This window comes from Salvelinus sp. IW2-2015, linkage group LG32 (genome assembly GCF_002910315.2).
Source record: "Salvelinus sp. IW2-2015 linkage group LG32, ASM291031v2, whole genome shotgun sequence".
NCBI classification, from domain to species: Eukaryota; Metazoa; Chordata; class Actinopteri; order Salmoniformes; family Salmonidae; genus Salvelinus; species Salvelinus sp. IW2-2015.
The window spans coordinates 20,611,942-20,629,874 of NC_036871.1; the positions used below are offsets into that span (position 1 = coordinate 20,611,942).

At 40.5% G+C, this 17,933-nt stretch overlaps 1 protein-coding gene and 1 long non-coding RNA gene across 3 annotated transcripts; both read right to left on the reverse strand.

The window, feature by feature from the left end:
- Positions 1-4,040: 4,040 nt before the first annotated feature.
- On the reverse strand, positions 4,041-17,120 carry LOC111956315 (G-protein coupled receptor 54). Its single transcript, XM_023976770.1, has 5 exons — positions 16,779-17,120; positions 15,722-15,846; positions 6,419-6,554; positions 6,072-6,310; positions 4,041-4,728 (listed from the first exon to the last, which is right to left on the reverse strand). The coding sequence occupies exons 1-5, from the start codon at positions 17,008-17,010 to the stop codon at positions 4,354-4,356; spliced, it is 1,107 nt and encodes a 368-aa protein (XP_023832538.1). The 5' UTR covers positions 17,011-17,120; the 3' UTR covers positions 4,041-4,353.
- Positions 11,856-15,138, reverse strand: LOC111956316 (uncharacterized). 2 transcript variants are annotated; one of them, XR_011474622.1, is made up of 4 exons: positions 14,709-15,136; positions 13,836-13,871; positions 13,433-13,581; positions 11,856-12,763 (listed from the first exon to the last, which is right to left on the reverse strand). It is a non-coding gene; the product is annotated as an uncharacterized lncRNA (long non-coding RNA). The 2 variants fall into 2 exon arrangements; XR_011474621.1 differs by having other exon boundaries at positions 11,856-13,581; positions 14,709-15,138.
- Positions 17,121-17,933: the final 813 nt, after the last annotated feature.

The following is a 17,933-nucleotide window of genomic DNA, read 5'->3' on the forward strand; positions in this document are numbered from 1 at the left end:
AGTAATAAAAATATAAAATCTTTATGTACAGAATTCAATCTCAATCTGTTCAGTTTTYCCTAGTTTCCAAGGACCTTAGTTATGTTTGTCTTCACTCCTTTCTAAATCCCTTATTCCCTTTTCAACTTAACTTTTCAACTCAATGCCAAAATGGTGCCAGAAAAGTACAATGTTTCGAGCCGCAATTCAAACAAAGCCACGTTGCGGTCAGAGGAAAAGGAAACGATCGGTGACTAATAAGTCACAAAGTAATGCTGTGGGAATGTAAGGGTTGGCCAGTGAAGGTGTGATATGGCCTGGCTCCTGCTACCTGTGCACAGTGTGTAAAGGGAAGTGCCAGTCTGGAACATAATAGTAAAGTAAACACTCACCACGCCTCATTGACTATGCCTCTAATTTAGCAGGCTCTGACACATCACATACACCCATTCAATTGGCCTGAAATGTACCTTCTGACCATCTCATTGTGCCATTCATGTGGAATTCCTAGCTACCATCATAAATCTCTCATTGAAAAAATATGTGTAAATCGGGTGCAATCCTTTCACAGCTTTGAGATGGGTTAATAATAAAGACTTGTTAACATAATGTGTACTTCTTATAACAAAATGGCATCAAACCCATTTTGATGTCACCTTGGACTGCTCATACAGTTTAACCATAGTGTCTAATAGGTTTCCCATTATGTATGTGACTTCCAATAACTGTTTTGTGTGTAATTGTATTACTTTCATATCATTGTGATCATTCTGCCTACGTGGACACCTTTTTTTAACTAAAAAAATGTAATGATATTTGGATGAAACCAGATCAAAGTAGGACTACCAAAGTATGAAAAATTATTGTTGCTTCTACGTTGCTAAAGTTTGATCATAAAGTTACTGGTCCCGTCCCCCATGTCAGACACTTGGATTCTGGAGGCGGGATTATTAAGGTATTTTTGTGACATCACAAAAAAACAAATTTTAATACACCAATGGTAACGTGTTATTCTCTCATTTAAATAAGTACCGACTTGTAACCAAAGAATTGTCAAAGACTCCAGTCACTCAAGTCATAGACTGTTCTCTCTGCTACCGCACGGCAAGATGTACTGGAGCACCAAGTCTAGGACCAAAAGGCTCCTTAACAGCTTCTAACCCCAAGCCATAAGACTGCTGAACAATTAATCAAATGGCCACCAGAACTATTAACATTGACCCCGCTTTGTTTTTACACTGCTGCTACTCGCTGTTTATTAACTATGCAATCACTTTACAAATTACCTCGACTAACCTGTACCCCCAAACATTGACCCCCTGTATATAGCCTCATTATTGTTATGTCATTTTCTTGTGTTACTTTATTTTACTTTAGTTTATTTAGTAAATAGTTTCTTAACTCTATTTCTTGAACTGCATTGTTGGTTAAGGGCTTGTAAGTAAGCATTTCACGGTAATGTCTACACCTGTTGTATTCGGTGCATGTGACAAATAAAATGTGATTTTAACATCACAGAGGGGTGAGCTTTACATGGCTATGTAGCTAGTCTACTGGTGCCAAAGTTTGACTGCAGCGTTACAGCAAATATAATCTAAGGCAAAGATATTTATAGTTTTACGCTTTCATGTGTTTCTAGTGTAAACTAATCTTTCATGGACAGCTTTTGTGTGTAAACTGTGAGAATATTTTTTGTGAGAATTTCATTTCTGGGTAACCCAGATTAAGTGTTAGCTAGTAACTGGCTACCTAGGTCTTTAGCCAGCATGAAACAAAAGCATGGAAAGGGTTGCCCAAAACGCAGATGCAGTTGTCATGTCATTACATCAAGAGACATGCCAAACAGAAAATTCATACAAACTTGACATCATTGTTAGTCATGATATATAAACATTGTCTGACAGATATTACACACACACACACACACACACACACACACACACACACTGCATCAGAAAGTTTCATATCCCTTGACCTTTTCCACATTTTGTTACATTTTGTTATCTTATTCTAAAATGGATTAAATATTTTTTCCCCTTATCAATCTACACACAATACCCCATAATGACAAAGAACAAGTACAAGTTTAGAAATTTTAGCAAATAATAATTTACATTTACATAAGTATTCAGACCCTTTACTCAGTACTTTGTTGAAGCACCTTTTGCAGCGATTACAGACTTGAGTCTTCTTGGGTATGAAGCTACAAGCTTGGCACACCTGTATTTGGGAGTTTCTCCCATTCTTCTCTGTACATCCTCTCAAGCTCTGGCAGGTTGGATGGGGAGTGTCGCTGCACAGCTATTTTCAGGTCTCTCCATAGAAGTCCGGGCTCTGGCTGGGCCACTCAAGGACATTTAGAGACTTGTCCCGAAGCCACTCCTGCATTGTCTTGGTGTGCAGGTCGTTATGCTGTTGGAAGGTGAACCTTCGCCCCAGTCTGAGGTCCTGAGCAGGTTTTCATCAAGGATCTCGCTGTACTTTGCTCCATTCACCTTTCCCTCAATCCTGACTGGTCTCCCAGTCCCTGCTGTTGGAAAACATCCCCACAGCATGATGCTGCCACCACCATACTTCACCATAGGGATGGTGCCAGGTTTCCTCCAGATGTGATGCTTGGCATTCAGGCCAAAGAGTTAAATCTTGTTTTAAATCAAACCAGAGATGTCTGCATCATTGAAGGTCCCTAAGAACACAGTGGCCGCCATCATTCTTAAATGGAAGAAGTTTGGAATCACCAAGACTCTTCCTAGAATTTGTTTTATTTGTCACATGCATCAAATACAACTCTAGGTAGAGTCTTGGTGGTTGCAAACTTCTTCCATTTAAGAATGATGGAGCCCACTGTGTTCTTGGGGACTTTCAATGATGCAGACATTTTTTGGTACCCTTACCGAGATCTGTGCCTCTACACAATCCGGTCTCGGAGCACTACAGACAATTCCTTCGACCTCGAGGTTTGGTTTTTGCTCTGACATGCACTGTCAACTGTGGAACCTTATAGACAGGTGTGTGTCTTTACAAATAATGCCCAATCAATTGCATTTACCGGAGGTGGACTCTAATCAAGTTGTAGAAACATCTCAAGATGATTAATGGAAACAGGCTGCACCTGAGCTCAATTTTGAGTGTCATAGCAAAGGGTCTAAATACTGTATGTAAATAATATATATMTTTTTTGTTGCTAAAATGTCCAAAAACTTGTTTTTGCTTTGTCATTGAGGGGTATTGTGTGTAGATTGGTGAGGGGGAAACATTTTTTAAACAATTTTAAAATAAGGCTGTAACGTAACAAAATGTGGAAAAGGTCAAGGGTCTGAATACTTTACACACACACAGTACTGTGTAAAAGTTTAGGCAGGTGTGAAAAATGCTGTAAAGTAAGAATGCGTTCAAAAATAGACATGTTAATAGATTATATTTATCGATTAACAAAATGCAAATTACATTTGGGCTAGCTAGTTAAATGATACATCCAACATTTTGTCTATATTGATGCTGTTACAATAACCAAACAGTTGGATAAACAAATCATTYGTGAAACCATGTGTAACGTATACAGCGGGAGCCAGGAAGCAGGTGAGTTTAATAATAAAATTATAAACAAGCACAAACATAAGCCACATACTGACCGTGCGAGAGAACAATACCACCTAATGACAAGTGAGGGCTAAATAAAGGGGGAGTAATCAAGGAGGTGTGTGTAATAATGGGGAGCAGGCGTGCGCAATGTGGGTTGCCAGGACCGGTGGTTAGTAGACCAGCGACGTCGAGCACTGGAGGGAGGGAGGGAGGGAGCAGGAGTAGGTGTGACACCATGATGTGATGTATGACAGGATTGGAAGTTGCATGCAATTTCAATGATGTTTGAGTTGTTTTGTGTATCAGCAAATATGCTTGAGATAATGTCACTGCATCCATGTTACTAGACTTTTTTAAAGAATAGTCAGTCAAGGTGAGTTCCCCGCCCACTCAGCCTACTAGCTCCATTCAGTATGTCTTTTCAGACTTCCTGGTTTGACATGAGTGAAAAATTTGAGCATTTTTATCAGGAAAAAATATTATGGGTGATGTTATTTTAAATGGGAACCAAGAACGACTGTTCTGGACCTTTAATGTCCTTTCAAGTCTGTGATATCAGAACAGAGCAGGATCAGTCAGATTTTGTAGAATTGCAAACAAACACATCAAATATCATTTTAAAATGCTGGTTCCACCAGGTGTTTGCCTTCAGAACAGTGTGATTTCACAGCAGGCTATGTTGAGCAGTGTGCATTCACAGCAGTCTACCCTGTGTATGTTTGTTTGTGTGCACAGTGAACTGAATCTCCAGCAGCTCTGTCCCCCGGAAGCTCACTCTGACCATGTCTCATTTCATTTCCCATCGTTGTTGCCTTCCTCTGCAGCAACTAACTTGACTTCTGCGTTAGCCACGCGCGACATGACACTGCTGTCTCTAACTTTGTGTTTGAACAGGAAGGGGAAAGTTTTCTTGAAAGACTTGCGGAAACTGGCTCCCATGAAGCCGTAAACGATTGGGTTGATGGAGGAGTTAGCGTAGGACATGCAGTTAGCCCAGGTCTTGATCTTATAGGTGGCGTAGTTGACCCTATAGTTGGGGTAGAAGGACTGGAACAGGGCGAAGAGCTGTATAGGCCCCCAGCAGATGGTGAATAGGAGGACAATCACCACCACCATCTTGGAGATCTTACTCCTCAGTGTGATGGTCCTCTCAGACAACAGGTGGACCTGTAGTAGAAATATTGAAGTTACCTCACTACTACTGTGATGGGCTTAGAAATGACCTAAACTGTATGTAGTTAAAATCATGGCCACAGGCTAAGGGTCTATATCATGGGTGTCAAACTCTGGCCAAATTTGGCCCGCGGGGTAATTATATTTGGCCCGCGAGACAATACCAAATTACTACTAGAGCTGGCCCGCCGGTATTATACAGCGCATTCACCRCTAATACTACGAATCCCATAATGCTCTGCTGTTGTTTTCGCGCGCCAATCAGGACAGGACCCAGAAACGCCCTCTCCTCTGTGACAGTAGTCATAGCAACATAGACGCTACAACTGTTAGCTGTGGGCGCCGCACAGTTTCCACGGTTCATCCCTGACACAATGCCTCAGCTCCGCACCCAAGCTGCTCAGATGCTCTCCATGTTCGGCAGCACTTATCTATGCGAGCAACTTTTCTCCTCGATGAAGATGACCAAAACAACTCACAGGAGACGTCTGACTGATGAACACCTTCGCTCGATACTGAGGATTTCTTCAGCTCAGAGCCTGAGCCCAGACATTGATGAACTAGCATCCAAGAAGAGATGCCAGGATGCCAGGCTTGGGCACATCAGATTAGATCAGTGTGCAATAATTAACGTTTTCTTTGTGCACTTTTTCTTGCTACAAGGCATGGGCTTGAATGGTTGATTGATTTATTATCATTTTATTTGTAAAATTATTAGCCAGTGGAAAAAGTTTATTTTGGTATTTAAATCAGAAGTCTGCAAATAGAAAAGAGGCATACGATTTTTATTTAAATTTTATTTATTTAATAAATGAATGCCATTGATGTGTTTTTTCATTTGAAATTCGATTTTGCATGTCTCCACTATTAAATTATATATTGTATGGTAATAARCGATGCTTGTTCCATATTCAATGTTAAAGCAAAACTTGTTTGGGTCCATATTAAAAGGTTCATTTGTTCAATGTTGGCCCGCGACTTTGTTCAGGTTTTACATTTTGGCCCACTGGGTATTTGAGTTTGACACCCCTGGTCTATATGAACATACTGTAGAATACCTGAAAATTGGAAGGGATCCAAATATGAACTCATGCATTCATTGTGTAACCTTGACAAAGAAGTGTGGTCCCGTGTGGCTCAGTTGGTAGAGCATGGCGCTTGCAACGCCAGGGTTGTGGGTTCATTCCCCACGGGGGGACCAGGATGAATATGTATGAACTTTCCAATTTGTAAGTCGCTCTGGATAAGAGCGTCTGCTAAATGACTTAAATGTAAGTGCACCTATTAATGTTGTAAACTGTTATAAAGGAACACCCAAAGTAATGTTCTTTCCATACCTGGTAATTATTGTCTACTGGTTCCACTGACGGCTGGCCCACCCTCTTCAGCATGAGTGTGTAGCAGAAGGAGATGGTGATGACAGGTAGCAGGTAGGCAGCTATGAACTGGTACAGGATGAAAGCCCTCTCCTGGGTCTTTGAGGGAAACCTCTCCATGCAGTAGTGTCTTGGTCCATACCAGTAGCCCTCCTCAATCCTCTGGTACATGAAAATCGGGGTGGATAGAATGAAGGAACCTTTAAAAAAACATTTCATTAGTTGAACTTTGTAGAAAGTGTTCACAATGCTTTGAACCAGAAATCCATGGTTTGCTATAAATTCAGGTAGGGTAGCATCTGACTTACCGATCCATATGCAGATGCTAACTATCATGGCAACTCGTGTAGTGCGATGGCGTAAGGACTTCAGGGGGTAGACTGTGACATAGCAGCGGTCCCCACTCATAGCAGTGAGTGTAATGCAGGTGGCTTGAACAGTCACCTGAGAAAAGAAAGTAACAAAATAATCTTGGCTGTTTGCAGGTGAAACAAGATTAATTATTGTACATCTGCCTGTCCTCACACTAGTAATGAAAATGATGAGCATATAATGAGAACATTTTACTTTACGAAGAAATGTATCTCAAATCATTATTAACTCATCCTCCTCGGTTAAGTGTCATTCACATTAATTTATGAACGTATAGGATAAAAGTACAAACGATCTAGTTTCTTTCACACAGAATTAATCAAATAATTTTGAATTTGGACATCAGTTCCCCCTAAAAAAACTTGAATGGTTGCATGATGCCTTCGAGGGTCGGTGACAATCTGTTTAAAGATAAGCAGGTCCTAAACAATGTATTGTTGTTACACATCACTCAGAGTGGGAGTTGTGACCTAGTTCAGTGTAACTACAGTACTTGATCTATCTAGCGCCCTTGTCTTTCATTGAAGAGCAAAAGGGGGCCTATTCCGGTGTTCATCTTTGATCCGAAGATAAGTGCCCTACTCTTATCATAATGTAGGGACAGAATGCATTAGACTCCTGAACAAAGAGAACCACTGCATGTGGGTTGAAAAATAAAAATATAATAAATTAACAATCAACATATTAACACAAAACAGCAAAGAATTCCAACTGATATTAAAATGGTTTCAACAACATTTGCATTAATTAATCCTCCCACTTACACACTGCCCACAAAAAAAGTATTTAATTTGCATATACACTGCACCATTCCCCTAACCCCATATCCCAATTCGTGCCACCCATAAGTGAGAAACCTACATGTCAAATATAGACCATATATAGTGTTCCCTACAGATTATAGAAAAGAGCAAAAGCTCTGAACTATCTGTTCAGACCCTAGTCTTACCTCTCGACCTACAGGTTATGGAACATTTACCAGTAGGTTTCATTGCATGTCAAAGATAATAAAACAAAAACACTGTAGGAAATACATCAGTAATATCTAAAATCACTACAGTAAATACTACAGAATACTACAGTTCGCAAAAACACTACAGTAAATACATCAGTATAATACAATCCGCAAAAACATTACATGAATTACCATAGTATATACTAGTTATTTTACTACTGCATGTATTCTATAGTTAACTGTAAAGACTAGAGTGTACTACAGTAAATATTACAGTATTCACTGCAAAAACACTACAGTGAATATTATATTAGACTGAACAAAAATATAAACACAACATGTAAAGTGTTGGTCCCATGTTTCATGAAATTTCAGCTGAAATAAAAGATCCCAGAAATGTTCGATATTATGCACAAAAATATTATTTCTCAAAAATGTTGTGCACAAATGTTTACATCCCTGTCAGTGAGCATTTCTCTTTTGCCAAGATAATCCATACACCTGACAGGTGTGGCATATACAGAAGCTGATTAAACAGCATGACCATTACACAGGTGCACCTTGTGCTGGGGACAATAAAAGGCCACTCTAAAATGTGTAGTTTTGTCACACAACACAATGTCACAGATGTCTCAAGTTTTGAGTGAGCGTGCTGACTGCAGGAATATCCACCAGAGCTGTTGCCAGAGAATTGAACGTTAATTTCTCTGCCATAAGCAACCTCCAATGTCATTTTAACGAATTTGGCAGTACGTCCAACCAGCCTCACAATCGTAGACCAGGTGTAACCACGCCAGTCCAGGACCTCCACATCCGGCTTGAGACCAGCCACCCGGACAGTTGATGAAACTGTGGGTTTGCACAACCAAAGAATTTCTGTACAAACTGTCAGACACCGTYTCAGGGAAGCTCATCTGAGGGATAGTCCTCAATAGGGTCTTGACCTGACTGCAGTCCGGCGTCGTAACCAACTTCAGTGGGCAAGTGTTCACCTTCGATGGCCACTGGCAAGCTGTTCTTCACAGATTAATCCCGATTTCAACTGTACCGAGCAGATGGCAGATGTGTGGGTGGTTTGCTGATGTCAATGTTGTGAACAGAGCGCCCCATGATGGCGGTGGGGTTATGGTATGGGCAGGCATAAACTACGGACAACAAACACAATTGCAGTTTATCAATGTCAATTTGACTGCAGAGATACCATGACGAAATCCTGAGGCCCATTGTTGTGCCATTCATCCACCACCATCACCTCATGTTTCAGCATGATAATACATGGCCTCTGTACACAATTCCTGGAAGCTGAAAATGTCCCAGTTTTTCCATGGCCTCCTTACTCACCAGACATGCCACCCAATGAGCATGTTTTGGATGCTCTGGATTGACATGTACGCCAGAGTGTTACAGTTTCCCCCAATGTCCAGCAACTTCACACAGCCATTGAAGAGGAGTAGGACAACATTCCACAGGCCACAATTAACAGCCTGATCAACTATATGAGATGTCACACTGCATGAGGCAAATGGTGGTCACACCAGATACTGACTGGTTTTCTGATCCACGCCCCTACATTTTTTTAAGGTATCTGTGACCAACAGATGCATATCTGCATTCCCAGTCCTGTGAAATCCATAGATTAGGGCCTAATGAATTTATTTAAATTCCTTTATATGAACTGTAACTCCAACATTTGATAAATTATTGCATATTGCATTTATATTTTTGTTCAGTGTATTTATACCATAGTATACTAGAGTAATTTTTTATGTGAGTGTAAGGCAGCAGGGATATTAGCATTTGTGGRGGACTAAATTATCGATTAGACTGCCAGGAATATACATAATGGAGAGAGCTGATCCTTTTRATGACTAAGAAAAAGATAAACAAAGGACTCAGGAGACTGAAAAGATTGGGCATGGGTTCCCAGATCCTCAAAAAGTTCTACAGCTGTACAAATTGAGAGCATCCTGACCGGTTGCATCACTGCCCTGGTGTAACAGTTGTGCTTCCGTCCCTCTCCTCGCCCCTACCTGGGCTCAAACCAGGGACCCTCTGCACACATCAACAACTGCCTCCCACGAAGCATCGTTAACTATCGCTCCACAAAAGCCACAGCCCTTGCAGAGCAAGGGAAACAACTACTTCAAGGTCTCAGAGCGAGTGACCTCACCGATTGAAATGCTATTAGCGTGCACCCCGCTAACTAGCTAGCCATTTCACACCGGTTACACTGGTATGGCAACTGCTCGGCATCTGACCGTAGTGCCCAGTACATCACTGGGATGAAGCTTCCTGACATCCAGGACCTATATACTAGGCGGTGTCAGAGGAAGGCCCAAAAAATGGTCAAAGACTCCAGTCACCCAAGTCATAGACTGTTCTCTCTGCTACTGCACGGCAAGCGGTACCAGTGTGTCTAGGACCAAACGGCTCCTTAACAGCTTCTACCCCCAAGCTGTAAGACTGCTGAACAATTAATCAAATGGCCACCCGGACTATTTACTTTGACCTCCCTCTTTGTTTTTACACTGCTGCTACTCGCTGTTTATTATCTACGCAGTCACTTTACAAATGACCTCGACTAACCTGTACCCCTGCACATTGACCCCCTGTATATAGCCTCGTTATTGTGTAATTTTCTTATTTTTTTAAACTTTAGTTTATTTAGTAAATAGTTTCTTAACTCTACTTCTTGAACTGCATTGTTGGTTAAGGGCTTGTAAGTAAGCATTTTACGGTAAGGTCTACACCTGTTGTATTCAGCGYATGTGACTAATAAGATTTGATAGAGTTTATGTAGAAGTTTTTTGACATTAGTCATGATTTTCAAACCTTCACATAATAATGATACATTTATTTGCGCCTTTCAAGATACCGACAGACACATTATGTTTCACACTCCTTAAATTGAGACATTTCAGATATATTTCCAATGGAATGTCCCTGGTTCAATATAGTTCAGTTCAACACAATGAAATGTGTTGATAACATCCTGTGGCTAGCTGACTTGTAAAGCCAAGGTCATTCAGTGAAAGCCCTGGTTTAATGAGATGTTTGGGATTGACAAAGCTCACAGGAACCCCCTGGTGGCTGATGACGGTTCATGTGGTGAAGAGAGGGCTGACGATAGCGTGTTGCATGCTGCTAAAACCTYGTTCTACATTGCTCATCATTGCATTTTTGCACCTTGCACTTTTGTACTGTGTTTTTGACAGACTTCTGTATCTATAAAAGATCATTACTCTGTACTGTGGTGAAAATTAAACACTCTATACTGGCAGCTGAGATTGGATCCTAGGATAGGTGTCTCTGTCCATCTATGCTCGGAACTTTAGTAATTTGACAATCCAACAGATTAGTTTTAATCACGCAAACCTGCTTGAAGCTGTGGTTAACCGCAAGAAGTCTGATGGACTGTTTGTCTCAATTGTTTTTAAATGGAGAAAGGACATTCTTTATATACAGTGATTCATCATTCACTTGCCCAAATCAAGTCATGATTCATAACCAACCAGTTTTATGTTATACTGATCGCACTATACAGTTGTCCTTGTTTGATAGAGCTATTGGATATCTTTTAGCGATTCATTGCTAAATATACAATACATTTCTCCAGTCTCTGAAGGACTACAACTTGTGTATCAGCTACATGGTAGATTAAAAAAACATGAGCTGGCGCACACCCTGAATAATAGTTTGTGTGGAGGTGCTGACTAACAGCGAACAAACTATAAACTATCAAAATTAAGAAAGTCGCACACTCCGTGTAATCTCCCAGCAATTTAATGGGTATTAACCAACATTTCGGCATCACTGTGCTTTCTTCAGGTTGACCCTGAAGGCACAGTGATGCCGAAACGTTGGTTAATACCCATTAAATTGCTGGGAGATTACACATGGAGTGTGCGACTTTATTTTGATAGTTTATATCAGCTACATGGTGACATTCAACCATACATGTTTCAACCGGAATATAGCGAAAAGGATTCGAGACAAAGAGTTGGACTTTGCTAACGCTAGAAGCTCAGCTACAGCCGATGCCAGGACCAAGAGGCCAGATGACCGATATGGCGCCTATTTAATAAAGTTAGCCCACTGGCTAACTTTAGTTTATCTACTGAAACGCATATTATGTGTTGCTGGCTAACATACTATTGTGTTACAGTGGTGGGGGAAATCCAATTATTTTTTATACTTGCTAACTTAGCTAGGTAGCTAGCTAAGTTGGGTAAACAACTACCGGTAGTCATATCTACAGTGCCTCTGCAAAGTATTCAGACCCCTTGACTTTTTCCACATTTTATTACAGCCTTATGCTGAAATGAATTCAATTGTTACACCCCCCCCCCCCCCCTCTCAATACCCCATAATGACAAAGCAAACAGTTTATTTATTTATTTTTGATAATTTACAAAAAATAACAGAAATATCACATTTACATAAGTATTAAAGATCCTTTACTCAGTACTTTGTTGAGGCACCTTTGGCAGCAATTACAGCATTGGGTCTTCTTGGTTATGATGGTACAAGCATGGCACACCTGTATTTTGGGGAGTTTTTCCCCCATTCTTCTCTGCAGATCCTGTCAAGCACTGTCAGCTTGGATGGGTAGCGTGGCTGCACAGCTATTTTCAGGTCTCTACAGAGATGTTTGATTGGGTTCAAGTCCAGGCTCTGGCTGGGCCACTCAAGGACATTTAGAGACTTGTCCCGAAGCCACTCCTGCACTGAACTGTGCTACACTATTAATAAAAAACAAAATGGATGTTACATTTACCATATAACATTGTTGTTGAATACCCAGTAGCATTAAATAGTGTACACTACCCTGTATTTTTGATTTTGACATATGTTTTATGCTACAGAGCCCTATACAGCTTATATAAATATCTTCTGTGAATCCATAAAGGCAGACAAATTAAGAAGATTGATATAAAATATCCATATTTATTTTATAGTGGTTCTACATGGTCTTATGCTGCGCCACACAAACTGCATTTACACAGGCAGACCAATTCTGATATTTTTCCCATTAATTGGCCTTTTCAGAACTGATCTGATTGGTAAAAAGACCAATTTGTGAAAAAAATATCATAATTGGGCTACCTGTGTAAACGCAGCCATAGTCYTTTATCTGGCTTTGGTACACTGGCAGTGGTGTTCAGCATGGTAGGCTGGGGAAGCTGAGACTCTGTGCTTATGGCGAATGGTCTTGTCCTGTCTGCGGTGAACGGTCAGGTGGATAAGACTCTGCCGAAAGTGGTGGAGGGCTTTTCTTAAACACATTTGGTCCTCTTGCAGAATATTTGCTGGTACTGCAAGTCCCCTGTCAAGACATGGTTGTGATGTTAGCATTTTTTATTTTTGGAAGGGATGTAGGGTAACACGCMTTTGTCGGTAAAGGTGTCAACCAAATGGGACCGGCTAGCGTATTGTTAAGGGCCAATGAGGGAACATTGGGAGCTGCTTTTGAGAGGAAAGATCAGTCAACCAAGTGAATGGGCTGGGGGGCTAAAGAATGTGTGAAAAGTCTTAGGAGGGCAATTCTTACACAGGGAGTTTGATGATAAACAACAATACATTTACTTTCTAAGCCAGCATTTCCTAACTCAGTCCTGGGAACCCCAAGGTGTAAGCTTTGGTTTTTGCCATAGCATGACACAGCTGATTAAAATAACCAAAGCTTGATGAAGATTTCATTATTTGAATCACTTGTATAAGTGCTAGGGCAACAACCAAAACATTCACCCATTCGGATCCCCAGGACCAAGTTTAGRAAACGATGGTCTAAGCACCAACCTGCAAAACCAAAAACCCCTTCCTCATCTCAAAGTACTGTCTGTAAACCTCCCCCAGCCCATTGACAGATCATTCTGGTCAATAGTAGCCCTTTGCAGGGGCTTTTTGTAGACATGTCTGTGTACTGTGTTTTGAGAATCTGCTGAGAGAAGAATGAAGTGGTTGTGTTATTACTGTTGTAGTCTTGATTTTATACCTTTCAGTGTCCCTTGCTGGTTTCTGTCCCAAAATCTTGTTGTGCTCCATAACCTTAAGGTGTGTCTGCTCCCTCRTGCTTGTGTACTCAAAATGACAACACTTTGGGGGTATGCTTCAGCAGGGGACCATAGAATAACTCCAGATAACCTGAGTTTTACAAAGAGAAAAGGTTAAAAAAGGGGGTTGGTAGCCTAGTGGTTAGAGCTTTGGGCTAGGAACCGAAAGGTTGCTAGATCGAATCCCGAGCTGACAAGGTAAAAATCTGTCGTTCTGCCCTTGAACAAGGCAGTTAACCCCATAACACAAACCAAACAAAATCTACCAAATTCATGTTAATACCATGTGTACTTTAAAATTGAGCTCTCTTATTTATCAGCTTGTAAATACTTTTGCCAACTTGCCTTCACCTGCAGAGTTGGAAGCCGATTCTGTACCACCTAAAACAAAATGCACAACAATACACAATTTAACCACCCCACTAATTGTACTGATCTCTATTAGCCTGGCAAGTTAACTATACCTAACATGGACATTTCAATATTGTCTGCTAACTAGYTTCATTGAGTTTGTCAGCAAAATTTCTATCCAGCTGAGACTGGATGACAACCAACCATAGACGATTACACACATGCAATACTGCTAACGTTACCAACACACAGTGTGAGTTAGTTATTTCGACAGTTCACCTCCCGGGTGGCGCAGTGGTCTAGGGCACTGCATCGCAGTGCTAGCTGYGCCACCAGAGTCTCTGGGTTCGCGCCCAGGCTGGGCTGGGTTCGCTCCCAGGCTCTGTCGCAGCCGGCCGCAACCGGCTGTTGTATAGCGTCGTCCGGGTTAGGGAGGGTTTGGCCGGTAGGGATATCCTTGTCTCAGTATGTAAAAAATAAAAAATAATAATGTAATAAAAAAAATAAAAAAATAAAAAGCGTCTGCTAAATGACTAAATGTAAAATGTAATTCTATTCTTACTAAAGGAGTGTTTTCCAGGCAAGGGGAAATAAATAGTTACCAGATCGAGCTAATCTTATTTGCTAAAATGATGTAGTTTACGTTGGTCAAAGATAGAACAAACATGTTTACTCTGCTGAAGGTAGTTACCAGTCTAGCAGTGACTACCATGGCATAGGCGAAATTGATTGACAGTGTGCATACTAAAACAGATAGCTAACGTTATGATTTAGCTGATGGCTTCCAGAGTCCTATAGTATATACAGCACTGTAACGTCAGCTAGCTAATTTAGCTAGTCCAGCAAGGCTAGTTAATAATAGGTTACCTCTTATCGAGAATCTTCCATTTTGTTGTGAAGGGAAAAAAATCGATGGTATCGCATCACTTCTCAGCTGTCGTCGAAATCGATTCCCCAACAGTTCAGCCTGAAAACACCTATGATAATCTTTGGTCACCGTAATGCGCGCCATCATTCTCGATAGCCGCAAGCCACTGACAGCATCGGGGGAAATCTCTGGTAGGTAGCACGGTGAAAGATAACTCATKTTCGCTCGTTTGTAATTAGCACAGAACACCACACAGGCGTAATGACAAACGTAAGTGACAAACAGGTCTACGGAAGTTCTGAGATTGCTGTGTTGTTCGTCAGTACACAAAGCCATCATTTTTAGTTTGTCGGCACTACCTTAGCGGGCGGTTTACTATGACTTCGTGGTTTACTATGAGCAGACAAATACACAGGAGGAWGTCGAAACTTCCWGATTCTACCAGTGAAATTAAAATGTGTTAGTTCTAGCTTGTGGTTTGGATAACTGTGATGTTTATGATAAAAACGTAATGTTGTTAATATAGTAATGACCATATGCCGTGGTGAAGCCAGGGTGAAATTCCCTTTTAACCAATCTGTCTCCAAATGGAGTAGGAGCATAGAAAGATGCTCAGATAAGCCGTGCATTTTGATTTTATTTATCAAACTGATTGCTTTAATATAAAACAATAAAAAACATATATTGGTATTCAAATTGCATTTTAAAATACTATGTTGAAAAATGAGCATCAACCTCTACTGGGTATATGAAATTGCACTGCAAGTTCAATATTGCAGTTATGTAATTTAATTGAGTACAGCCTGGCACCAGACAATTTTTTTTTATTATTCAGACTAATAGGACAAGTACCTCAGGGGTCCAGTCGAGGGTAATGCTACCCAAATGACATTGTGGTGAGAAATTCCATCATTGCATGCACAGCAAATATATTTTGGCTATTTGTTATCTAATATTAAAAACTGATAGAAGTTTGTGACCAGAGGCAATGTGTTTTATTGAAATGATTTACCTGTTGTAGAAAGGCAACAAATTTGCACATGAAGTCCCCAAATACCCATCCAGGGAGCGGGTAGAGAGTGGCTGTGAACGGGACACAACACACCAGGAAGATGATGTCTGTGGCAGCCAAGTTAGCTGTAGAAATAAGCTCAGTTAGAAGGGAACTCATTCATTTCTTACTGATTAACACACTTTTGCAACATAAAATAACCATTTGAACATTTGAGTCATAAAGCTATTAATTTGGATAAATACCTTGTTGTGTTAAAGAGTCAAAGGCATGTCACCAAGTATTTTGGCATTGGCATCGAAGAGCTAATTTATTTCACAAAAATCAGATAGCTAAATACACATGGGTCGGGGCGTACTGCAGTATTTCTTTCTGAAATGATGAACGATATCATTGTTTCACTGTCATGGAGTAGTCTTATCACTGCAGGTGGACAGGACCTGCTGGGCTTGAGCGTTGCCACCCATGGAGATATTAGTCAGTCATGTCAAACACACACGCACAAACACACACACAGACATTTGCGCACATCACGTGCACTCACACAAACATGCATGTTGATGCCATCATTGTTATTTATAAGCACAGAGATAATAATGCTGTCCACCTTCATGGTTAATTCATCATATCTCAACATGAACTCCATTGATGTATCACGTCTCCACTCCACACATGCATTTCCAATGTCAAACAAGATCCATTATTTTGTATAGACACATGATCCCTATATTTAATATTTAGTCTGTATGTATACAGTACTATATAGGTACATTCACCAGCCTATAGATAAGGTTACTATCGACAATATTAATTTACAGACATCAACATAAAAAGACAAATACAGTCATTAAGGCTGAATGGTTATACAGGCATCATTAGTCCTAGTTTACAGTGGAAATAAACAATTTCTCTGGGCAACATACTTTACATAACATTGACTGTGACAGTAACACACAAAGAACAAGTTTCATGACAATCCACAAGAATAATGATGTTCAGGGTATTATAAATGGAAAAACCTTTGTAACTGTGAGGGAAACCTTTTGGTCTTGCTTACCTATGTAGAAGTTGGTGGCAGTCCTCATCTGCCTGTGTTTGGAGATTACATAGATTACCAGAGAGTTCCCGATGAGCCCCACCAGCATGATGAGAGCGAAGAAGAGAGGCACCAGCCAGGCGTCCGTCAGGAATGGGTGCTCCCCCTCCTCCGGATTCTCCAGAGAAGCATTCAACTCAGACGCATTGAACCACATCAGGACTGTAGAATTCCACACGTCTGGAGGGAACATCTTGATGTGTGAAAAGAAGTCGAAGATCTTCAAATGTAGCCTTGGGGTGATAACTTGTGTATATAAATCCCTTTTAACTACTGAAAATGAAAATTATATCTGTCCAGATAACATTGGGGAGTCATAAAGGCTCAGGTGGTGATGTGTTCTTAGGAGTCCCTAGATCTGTCTATGGTAAGAATGTCTATGGTTAGAATGAGTCTGACTGTAGAGTAGACTTCTGTTGAGCTCACACTCACAGTGGTGTTTCCAACCTCGTTGCAAAAGCTGCCTCCTAAACTGCTTCTACTCAAGGACGAATTCCCGTTGGCTTTATACTGAGCAGGGACGCACGTGGAAACTGCCTGATTGTCGAATAAATAGGTGATGTCAGGTCTCCTAGCAACATTTTCCCTATCCAGAGTTTGGTACCTCATACACTCTGCTTTCAATGTAGTCAGAAGCTGTCTTATCATATGGTATCGATTATATCCATAGTAAATATAAGAAATACAAATGACGTGTTCTGTGAAAATGCATTCAGCGTGCATCAAGTTAAATTCACAGCCAAACAAAGCATTTGAATCATGGATAAGCAACACTTACAGTTAAATTGGAAGATACAATTCAATTATGAAGCTTGTTATCAGACATTTACCTGTGAATAATGATAGTAAATATAATTTTACTGCAATTCAATTGGATGTTGTACTGTACAGGTACATCCATAGAAATTAGCATTACCACAGGTTTCGTCATGTTATATTGATATGGTATGTCATCATGAAATTAGCATTGAGGTATGCATTCTTTTTTCAGGACAAATACTCTCCTCCCTTACAGAAAAAGTCCTACAGGAATCCTGCACGAAAAATCTTGCGGAATATACACTGAACAAAAATATAAACGCAACATGTAAAGTGTTGTACCCATGTTTCATGAGC

Excerpts from the sequence above, each read along its gene's own strand:
- LOC111956315 (XM_023976770.1), bottom strand. The coding sequence starts at position 17,010 with ATGTTCCCTCCAGACGTGTGGAATTCTACAGTCCTGATGTGGTTCAAT. Across the intron at positions 6,555-15,721 it reads TTGTTGCCTTTCTACAACAG|GTGACTGTTCAAGCCACCTG; the intron begins GTAAATCATTTC and ends TTCTTTTCTCAG. Across the intron at positions 6,311-6,418 it reads TAGCATCTGCATATGGATCG|GTTCCTTCATTCTATCCACC; the intron begins GTAAGTCAGATG and ends GTTTTTTTAAAG.